General features: G+C 33.9%; 1 protein-coding gene across 6 annotated transcripts; it reads left to right on the plus strand.

The window, feature by feature from the left end:
• The first annotated feature begins 2,614 nt into the window (after positions 1-2,614).
• On the plus strand, positions 2,615-7,743 carry LOC122275935. Of its 6 annotated transcripts, none has more exons than XM_043085299.1 (4): positions 2,615-3,118; positions 3,167-3,260; positions 6,033-6,090; positions 7,202-7,743. In XM_043085299.1, the coding sequence occupies exons 1-4, from the start codon at positions 2,763-2,765 to the stop codon at positions 7,225-7,227; spliced, it is 534 nt and encodes a 177-aa protein (XP_042941233.1). In that variant the 5' UTR covers positions 2,615-2,762; the 3' UTR covers positions 7,228-7,743. The 6 variants fall into 6 exon arrangements, with proteins under 6 accessions (XP_042941233.1, XP_042941238.1, XP_042941245.1 ...); XM_043085304.1 differs by having other exon boundaries at positions 2,615-3,072; positions 3,154-3,260; XM_043085311.1 differs by lacking the exon at positions 6,033-6,090.
• Positions 7,744-11,314: the final 3,571 nt, after the last annotated feature.

An 11,314-nucleotide genomic window follows, 5' to 3' on the forward strand; every position in this document is an offset into this window, starting at 1 on the left:
CATTTGAATTTACAAGATACAAGTGGGCGGAGGGTACGTACTCATGATTTTTGTCAGCCACGTGTGACGTGAAAGAGTTACGAATGGTGTGCGAAACCACAAGTTTGATTATGGGTACTCATGTCACGTGAGATCATCAACAAGCAATTAAGTCAGAGGTTGAGAAATTTTAATTGACTGGCGTGTCAGCTTCATGTTACCAAAATTAGGTACAGAAACTAATTAAGAATGAAGGCCAACAAGAATTCCATCGTATTAATTTAATGTAATTCCTCCTAATTAAATTCCAAACTGATGATCCAAATGAGACTTTGACAGCATCGGTTTTGTCGGGTGCTTGTACCAGCTTGCTTGCTAGCTAGCTGCCGGTCAAAAACATTATAAGGTGGAAGATCATCTAAAACCTTGTCCCCCCGATTGAAACTTGTAATTCTGAAACTAGTGGAGTTTATGTTCGCACATTAATATCTTGAACACCTGGATATATATAGATATATATATATATATATATATATAATAGTATAAATATTTATATGATCAAATGATCTCTCTAAGTTAAGTTTTTAATTAATTAGCTCCTAACACGTATACATCATGATCATGACGTATATGAACTCAACTCATGAAACAGAAAGTATATGTTTCAATTTGTGGAACTTTATGATACTCGCGATATGCCATATTTTCCACTTTTGTTTCCAATATTTCTTGCGAGTATATATTTTCCCACACATATTTCGTATAAACTAGAAAGATTACTAGCGACGGTCTGCATATGAGACTTGACTGAAAAAATAATAATCTCTCTCTCTCTCTCTCTCTCTCTCTCTCTCTCTCTCTCTCTCTCTCTCTCTCTCTCTCTCTCAGAAGACAAGTTACCGGCCAGGAAATGAGTATATATGTTCGATCTGTACTGAAAATTCGTTAGTGACATGTTTCATACTAGGGAGGAACCTTTTATATATGATCTTTCTATCACTATTATATCGTGAGTAATTATTAAACACTCTCAATATAAACGAGGTGGTACTTTCACTGCATCACATTGTTTATCGCAATATCAATTCGTTTCATTATTATTGCACGTGACCAATTCACTTTCGATGACTTTCCTATGTGGATCGAACTACCAGAGTTGATGATCATGAATCTCCATCTTTTCATAAAACTTTCAAAAACATTTATGACATGTTAGATGAAGAACATGAATCTACAACTCTTATATTCTTGCCCTAGAAAATGCACAAAAAGAAAAGACCATGGTTAGCCTATTTTTAGTGGGAACTTTTCCCTCCAGCTACGGAGTGATACTTATGATAGGGCTGAATTGTGTATTATATTTCTAGAGCAGTTATTCTACGCACAATAGCTGGATGGTAACTGTAGGGGAGTCGGTTGTGCCACATTAACCTCTATATATTAAAAAAAAAAAAAAACTAGCAAAAATAGAAAGACCAGTGCCATGTTTTTCTCTTCATGTGGAACTGGGTTTGGCGTTGGTGGTCTTCTTCTCAAGCTCGTATTAATTGGTTTTCAAGCAGATTTGTGCTCTCTCTTCAAGTGGTTGAGTTCGTAAGCAGCCATTGAACTGGATCTTCAAGTGGTCTTCTTCTTCGTGTGGAACACTCATCGACTTGTGTTTTGGTAGATGAAAAAGCAAGATCTTTGTCCTGATTTCGAAGGCAAATCTTTGTAGTGATTTTGACGACCACTACGACATTCATTGGCACAGGTGATTTCTATTGGGTCATCTTCATGTGGGTAGCTTCTTAGAAATTTGGTTATGGTAAAACACTTTTTTTAACTTGTTTCTGTTTCATGATTTATTGGGAGTACTTCTTGTTTTAGGAACAGTTTACAAAATGGAGATAGACACTTGACGAAATCTGTATCTATTTATTGTAGAAGTTTTGTGCTAATTAAAAGTAGGGTGGTCTGTGTATATCAAATAAAGTGAATTGGTCACGTGCAATATATTGATGTATTTTAAGAGAGAGAGAGAGAGAGAGAGAGAGATTTGGATATTTCATATATTTGCATTAATGTCGTCATGTGCATTGGCCGCTTGGGAAGTTTTTTTTTTTGTTTTTTTTCTTCAAATTAGAATACTTGCATTACTTAACCATAACTGTTCGTACATATAGAAAAGAAACAAAATAAACTTGAAAGCATAAAAAACAACATCTGGTTCAAAAAGGTGGATCCTTGCCACTGTGGAACTCTAGAAGACATTGTGGAATCTTGATCTTGGGTATATCTCTAAATACTTGATTTGTAGATGCCCATTCACTACAAGAAAAAGGGTTATTGCGGCTATTTTTATTTCCAGCGATAGATTTATAGTCGCAAAAAGTCAATTTTTAAACTCCAGTAAAATGTTTCTGTCAATTGTAAAAGAGAGCCGCAAAAAGCATATATTTCCGGCTATTTTTACCACCGGAAAAAATATAGTTGCAAATAACCTGGTTGGTTGTTCTAAATTATCATAATAGTTTTTTCGTTGTTATAAGTTTTTTATTATGGCGACCTTTTGTGTTATTAAGGCGACTTTTAGGTCGCCTTAATAGTTTTATTCACTTAAACTCCCGCGTCTCATTTTCGCACGCGATTTAGATTTTCCCTCTCTTTCTCGCTTTCTCGCTCTCTCTCTTTGTTTTACCTTCCCGCAAAGAATTCTTGCCCCTTAATATCGAAAACGGCAAAACGCGAAGCATCATCAAGCAGGAAGCACGTCGTCGTCGTTCTTTGCCGCATACAGAACAATGTCTCTAATGGGGGAGGAGGGTCGGAGCTACGAACTGGCCAGAAAGCTCGAGGCCTGCGGGGTGTGGCGCTCGTGGCTGGGCGACTTCAAATATGCCGGTTTCTCCGATTTCCTCAACTCGCCTTCCTCATGGAAAGCCTTCATGCGGATCGACGAGTCCAATTCTAGGGCTCATATCCATCTCCAACTCCGGGTTCGAGCGCTCCTCTTCGACAAGGCCAGCATCTCTCTCTTCCTCCGCTCCAATCCGTTGTCTTCTTCGTCTCTAGCATCTTCTTCTATTGCAGTTTCAAAGCTCAATCCGAGTTGTGAGTCTTCAATTAGATTCTCAGCATGTTTTTTTGGCTGTGGATTCGAGTTGTGGTTTGTAATTGAAGTTCTTGTTGCAGATTTGAGATTGTGCGGTGATGACGTTTACTTCACGTTGGAGAACTCTGCACAAGACTGGGTACAACAGTGGGAAGGTGGTGTTTTGTCCAATACGGCGTCTTCCAAGGTTCGATTCCTCAATTTCATCCTCTTTTATCTCTACTTGTTTGCTTGTTTTTTGATTTTAAAAAGTTTTGGTCATCTTTGCTTGGTTCTCACCGGGATGGGCAGTTTAGGAGATTTATAATAGAGGGTAGCATGAAATTGAGTGATAAGGATAAAAATTATTACTTGCTATGTTCTATGCCAAGTTCTTAACATATAACAAAAAATTCTATCTAACTTTGAATGGTTCTTTAAATCAAAGCAACAATATATTTTCTTGAGTAGCTCAATAAAAGAAAAAAATTGAAAATAAAAATTCTGCTCTGGTTGAATGATGAGTGATCTCGGCAAATGGGCACTAGTATAAAGTTTGCTCTTGTATAAGGCCATCTTCTAAGGTAGTACTAGGAACGAATGAAAGAATAGATCAGATTAGAGAGACAGAAAAAGGCAATTAACTAAATCTGTTCTTTTGCAGCAACAAGCTGCTGTAAATCTAAAACATTGGGTACTTGTAATTTCAGCAATGCACTTTTATTTTAGATGTATGTACTGCCTATTGTTGCAGAGGACTGTGGTATATACTGCCTGTCATTTGTTGTTGTTTGGTGTCAAGGGGAAAAACAAAATCAAAATACTTAAAATGTATGAACCAGAATTCTGTATATGTCAAAGTTGAATTTCTGTTAACTTTTTTATATATGATTCTTCCAAACAAATACCTTAATGTTAAAGTAAGTCTAGCTAATTTAGTTTTTTGTGCTGTATATGATGGAAAAATCAAGCATGAGTGCAGTAAAGGTAATATGAGAAAATTTATCTATGCTAACAGTCCCAAGCATTGACACTTGTTTACAATATCTGTGCTAACATCTTTCACTTTTCTTTTCTCATTTTGACTCCCTTTTATTTACTCTCTCTCTCTCTCTCTCTCTCTCTCTCTCTCTCTCTCTCTCTCTCTCTCTCTCTCTCTCTCTCTCTCTCTCTCTCTCTCTCTCTCACATATATTTTTACTGTTTTTGGATGATGGTTAGGGATACCCTTGAGTTTACAGCTAATATTTATCATTTTTTAGAATTAAAAAAAAATGATGTAAGAATGCATGTATTCTCTTATACATGGGATTGAAGATGAATGCAAATCAATTATATTCTCTCTGTTGTTTGCTGAATCTCTGCTTTGCTGAATCTCTATTTTTTGTTGAATCTATTTTTTTTTTATACTGCAATGTTGAGTAACTCTATGCAACAATCTATATTGGGTGGTGTTGAGGTGCTGCCCCACTTTATGAAACTGCAATATTCTGTTGAGATACTGCATTTTGATGCTGAGATACTGGATAGCAACTAAATTTATGGACTGTTGTATAATTATCAGCATATTATTTTGTACTAGAAAATGAACTATAAGAGTAATTTATGAACTGTTTTGGGGTAATTACTGGATTGTGAAGGCTATTTTTGAACATTAGTTTTATTTTCTACTGTTGGTTGTCTTCAGCTGGTGCAAAACGAATTTGTTCATTTTGTGTTTGTGAAAATGCACCAGGTTAATTATTTTTTGTTCATCTTGGTGTTGCCTGGGACATTTTTGATGGACTTATTTTTCTCAATTTTTATTGTTCTTGCAATCTTTACTTAGCGGTTTGTTAATAGCATGCCTGGGACAGTTTTGTTTGAGTTGCAGGTGCATGGCTGCACATGAGCCAATTTTTGGACAATAATGATGTTTTGAAGAGAATATTTCTTGCATTCAACTGTTTGGGACAATAGAAGGAAAATAAAATAGAAAATAAATTGTTTGGGAGAATATTGATAAACTGTTTAGGACAATAGAGAATATTTCTTGCATTCAACTGATTGATATCTTTTTGGTAGAACAATTTACTCCTGCTTGTTGATTTACATGTTGTAAAGTATACATCTACTAGAGAGTAGAAAGAAAATGTCAAAATTGTATAGGACTTCTTCATTCTTGTTTCTTGGGTTTAAAATTCTATACATATTCTTCCTTGCATGGAATCTGCATCTACAATAGGCAATCTGCACATGCATCTGCAATAGACAATCTGCATCTGCAATCTGCACCTTCATCTGTAATCTGCACCTGCATCTGCAATCTGCATCTGCATTGCACCTGCAATCTGCACCTGTAATCTGCATCTGCAATCTGCACCTACATCTACATCTGCAATAGATGTGATTGTGGTGCTTGCTCAAATCCTCTGAGTTATAAGTACTTTATTGAGAATAAAAATTGATGTAATCTAGAAATGTTGGTCTTGCCTAGGAATGTTGGTATTCCTAGGCAAGACATTTTTTAATAATATGTGATCCCATGAAAAATGACCTTGTTGAGCTTGATACATCACACATTTTTTTCCTTTTCTAATTTAGAGGAAACGGAAAATTCTTTCATATGTTACAATCTCATGAAAAATGACATTGTTAAGCTTGATACATCACACATTTTTTCCTTTTATAATTGAGAGGAAAGAGAAAATTCTTTCATATGTTACTGTGACATATTTATTTTTTTAATCAATCGGAATTTATTTGATTGGTAGTATCAGTGATATTGATGCCTCATCTAATGGCTTTCAATAAATGACAGATTTCCCTTTCTTTTTGCAAATCACTGGTTTGGTTTTCTCTATTTCAACCACATGAGAGACACCCCTTATCCCTTTCCTAAATGTGATCAAGTAGTTAAAATAAGTTTATTGACTCACTCTATATGATTCGATCCCTGTGAATGAAAAAGACATGTGTATGGTTGGCTTATCCCTTTCTAGGAAAATGACGAGAAAGAAAATTCAGATAAAGAGGATCGACAACACCACAGCACGGTCGGTGAGTTTCTCAAACAAAGGATTTAAGCTCAAGTGTTGTATATAAATATCTCTCTCGTGTAGGAATCATATACAATGCAATAATATCTTTCATTTTCACTTCATCTTTTCTTCTCTCGGCAGTTCTCTCTTCTGTCCCCCAACTCCATTTTTTACAACAATTGTTTTAGTTCAAATTCCCAGTTTTGCCACCTTGACATCTTAGTGAGATGCAGTAAAGTAACGAAAATTAAGGATCTTTTAAAGTTAGTGTTTGATGATCGTATTGTAGCCTGTCTTAATTGGTTGGTTTGAGAATGGTTGTCAAGGGATGAAATTGTAGTTTATTGTAAGGCAATGTTACATCATAGTGATGAAATTCCCTGAGAATTGTACAATTTGATAGAGAGATGGTTGGGCAATGGGATATTACTTTAATGGAAAGTTAAAATAATGATAATGCAGGGAACCATACTGGAAGTTTAAAAAAAAAATTAAACAAACAAACAAAAAAAGTGATATGTCGGTTCCTTAGCCTTGGAGACTAGGGAATAGGGGCCAAGGGTTCCTCTTATGAGGTATGGGAGCCATATTTTTACTTCCTCCTGCTAGTTATGATTTGTAGGTTGATTTTCTGCATGCCCTTTCTGTTTCTATGGACTTATAGAAAGTTAAATATATGGTCGTTGTGGTCAAAATTGAGAGGGTTGGGTGGAATACTCATTTATATATGAGCAGTGGGTTTGGTTTGAATTACCCAAGAAGAATGGAGTCAGTGGGTTACCACCCTTTATTCTTGCATGGTTTTTTCTAATTCATATCCCTCCACTTCGAGTCTTGATAACTTATAATAGGTTATTAGTTTCGTGTTAACTGGTAGAATCAAATTGAAATTGTTTTGTGAACCTCTTGAATTGTCTTGTTGTCTTCATATGATCTTCTTCGGCTACAAGTAGTTTTGTATTTTTCTCTGTTTTCCAGGACTGCATATGATGTAATTCTTACTGATGATAGCTGGCCTCAAGATTTATTGCATTTTTCATTCTATTTGGTTGGTTGTGCATGCTAGCTAGCTTGTGTTTGATGACATCTCTAAAACCTCATAACCTATTTTTTATTCTTGTTTCTCACAGGATTGAACCAAAATATCAAGAAATAGAGCAAAAGCATTTCAGAAGCTGTCAAAGATTGATGGAAAAGCTAGCTAAACCCATATAGAAAAACTTTCACTTGTAAATTTATATTCCATTGTGATATATTGGATGGTTTTATGTAAAATTTAAAACAATGGTAGTGCAGTGGTTAAGCTTCAAATATGTACTTTGAGGTTATATGAATGATGTTTCAAGCAAAAACTAAATTTCTCCAAATATAGTATTTTTTGGTTTATTAACTTGTTTTGTTTATTAACAAGCAAGTACCTTTAAGTTTTATTACCTTTAAATTTGGTCAGCTAACAATGCCTGCAACTATTTCCAACGACAAATATGTAGCCGAAAAATAAAATTGTCAAATACAACAAGCCAGCACTATTTCCAGCTACAAACGTAGCAGCAAATACGTATATTCGGCGAAAATATATAGCCGAAAAGGAAATTGGCGACTTACAACTAGTCAGTACCTATTTTCGACTTTGAACATGTAGCCGCAAATAGATATTTCTAGCTAAAAAATATAGCCGAAAATTATTTTTGGCAATGGATATGGATATGGGCAAAAATTATTGCGACAAAATTTTATTCATTTGCGGCTATTATTATTGCCGGAAATAATTGGTATTTCTGGCAACTCTCAAAGTAGCCGGAAAAAATTTTACTTTGCTCTTTAATAGCGGCTATTTGGTGGTGACTAGAAATAGCGGGTAATGACTAATAACGGCTAAATTATGTATTTTTTCCGGCAACTTGACCCGCCGGAAATGGAGCAATTTCTTGTAGTGATTGCGCAATGGAATGCGCGCATCGATTCTACGACCAATGTATTTTAATTGCTTTCCAGCTGTCGAATTTGTCAAGCATTACTCTTGCATCATTTGTCATGGCTTCAATAATCCAGTCTGTATTTTTTGCATGGTTGTTCAAGGCTGAGATTATTACCAGAGAGTCCCCTTCAATGACAATATTCTTCCAATTTTTTTCTGATGCCATTCTGATACCTATAAGGGCTGCTAAGGCCTCACCACAGTTCGGGTTACAGCTGCTAGTGAATTGGGTTCTGCATCCTACAAGGTGACCTTGATGATCTCGACAGATCACTGCTGAGGCTGTACTTCCAGATTGATGCATAGCAACATCAAAAGAAATAGAAATATGGTCTATAGATGGGGGACTCCAATGAAGATTGTTTTCACTTTCTTTCCTATCCCAGGCTTGCCTATGCTCTTTGTAAATCCTAAGGACTTTTTCCACAAACAGATTGCTAGGGCCGCTTGGGAAGTTAATGAGTTGTTGGGGGGTGGATAATTATATATGAAAAAATCTAGTTGCAAGCACAATTGCGCACTAATATGTGTACTATTCTAGTGTGATTGGTCAAAAAGTAAATTTTATTAAAAATAATGCTAATTTAAATTTTGAATTTGAAGTAATTAGTATTGGTACACAGATTAATACATAACTTTGTTTGTACGTAGCAAAACTCATTATATATATATATATATTATTTTTATGGGCATAGGGACGTTGATTAATTAGAAAACGTGTTTACGATGAGCACTTGGACCTAATTTAGCTTAGAGTCAATAGTTGTAGAGTTTTGCTACATACAAGCAAAGTTACGTACTAATCTGTGTACCAATACTGATTACTTCATATTCAAAATTTAAATTAGCACTGTTTTCAATAAACTCTATTTTTTGATCAATCACATTAGATTGTTGCACATGTTAGTGCACGATTATGCTTGCAACTAAATCTTTTGACATCGGACAGAATAGAGATTATCCTGCAGGCTAGTTTCAATAGATGATTCACGGGCAAGAACATGAGAAAATTGCCCAAAAACACAGAGAGAAAAGTTTCTAGGGTTTAACTGAATATTATCAAATCAAGAAATATCGAAAATCAGCCCACAAGCCAGACTGTTATAGCCAAAAATCATGTTTATCCGAATTTTGCTAAAAATAGTAAAATCTCAAAAATCACTTCAAATTGAAATTCAAAATAAAATAAGTAATCTGTAAAAAATATGGCCCAAATCGGGTTTAAAATGACTCCCTAACTGACAAACGAAATATTACCATAAATAGTAAAAAATAACTAAAACTAATTATTCGGAGGGAAAACAGTAGAATTTGAGATCGAAAAAATGGCATATGGAGTTATGCTCGATGTGGACAGCATGCGCGCTAAAAAGAGCTTTCCAAATTGGGGTCTTATGCGCGGTTCCGACTCCCGTAGCCAAAGTTATGGCCAAAAAACTGAAACGCACTCAAAACAACCCCAATTAGGAACATATCACAATCAATTCCCGCCTTTGTGCTGATCTGCCAACTCATAGTATTTCAGCGCCATCAAGGTGTAATCTGACAGCTCAGCATCATCTGTCTCGGATCCCCCTGCATCATCTTTCTATAGTTTTGCAGTGATCGAGAAATGGAGTCTGGTGTGTTTAAGATTTTACAAAAGTCAAACTTAAAAGACTTGACGTGATCTCGAGCTATAAGATTGTAAAATCATTTTTATTATAAAGTAAATCTAACATTTTAATCAAGTCATGTAATAATATTAAGAGATCATTTGGATTAAGAAACATTTTTATCTCTTTTCATTATTATAATTTTTTTAAATTTTTACACAAAATATAATAAAAAAATTTAATTTTTTTAAATTCCAATTCAACTTTTTTAAATTTTAAAAAATAATAATATTAAAAAATAATATTTTAACAATATTTTATTTAACTTTCATTTAAAACTATTTTATCTCATCTCACTATTAAATTGACACAACCTATTTGAAATTGACATGATAATCTATTTGAATAATCTATTTAATTAGTCATGGTTGAACAGAATTTTTATCCATATTGGGAGCATGAAGACGATAAACAAGTGTAGTCCGGTATCATCTGGGTTGGGTCCTTTTAAAATACAATTTTCTCAGTTTTCGGCAGTCCAATATTCAAAAGCAAGAACAAGAACAAGATCGAGTCAATTCAAAATTTTCAAGATTTGGATTTGATTATTATATATATCACATTGAATTGAATTTTATTTTCACTCTTTGTGACACTTTTTTCTTTTCTTTTTTGCACCTAAATTCTTTCCTGGCCTATATATAAATAATAAATTTGGTTAGATATTTATAGATCAAATAGGACATTCTGTAGCGAAAATGAGTTCACGTGATCACGCTTAGAAAGGGTTGCTATGCAGCAGCGCTGGTCACCCTCAGCTCTAATTTCTTTTTAAAATAAAAAAAAAATAGTTAGATTATCGCACAATGGTTAATAAGAACTCGTACTTGAAATTAAAAGGGGTTAGAAACGTATTTTAAATTTAATTATTTTTAATCTTAGTTGTAAGGGAATTAAAAATAGTAAATATGAAGAAAAAGTTATATAGAAACACACGTGGAGATCATCTGACGCACGCATTTGACTATTTCCTAATCGGCTCCTCCCTACCAATTAGCTAGCTATTTTATTGTATCGAGGACCTTAATTAATACGATCGATCGTTGTAGAATGTAGACTCAACAAACCAAAACGTTTAAAAGTCCGACAGCCATATTTGGTGGTTTTTCAAAACACATGCAATATTATTAGAAAAAATTTTTTTGTCATTCTCACACTTCACACATTACACTTATTTTAATTTTTTTTTATTTTTTTATAATAAATATGTAGTGTGTGGATGATAAATAAAATAATTTAATTAGTTTAATAAGAATAAAATAAAATAAATAATAAAAAATAATAAAAAATAATATTTTAATATATAAAGTGTGTGGTGTGGAATGATGTGTAATATTTCTCATATTATTATCTACTTATGTACTGATTTTCTGGCGGACTTCATTCAAAAACAAGAATAAGACCAGCAATCTAGTCCATTCAAATTTTCCAAACATTGGACTAAATTAATTAGGATTTCAACCGAAATCAAATTTCAGTTTATATAAGAAATGCATTTTTCATCTTAGACTCCCTGATTAGATAGTGAAAGTATCTTATTTTATCTCATCTCATTATTATAATTTTCTTAAATTCTCATACAAAATATAATAAACAATTAAATTGTTTTA

This window comes from Carya illinoinensis, chromosome 1, assembly GCF_018687715.1.
Source record: "Carya illinoinensis cultivar Pawnee chromosome 1, C.illinoinensisPawnee_v1, whole genome shotgun sequence".
Classification (NCBI taxonomy): domain Eukaryota; kingdom Viridiplantae; phylum Streptophyta; class Magnoliopsida; order Fagales; family Juglandaceae; genus Carya; species Carya illinoinensis.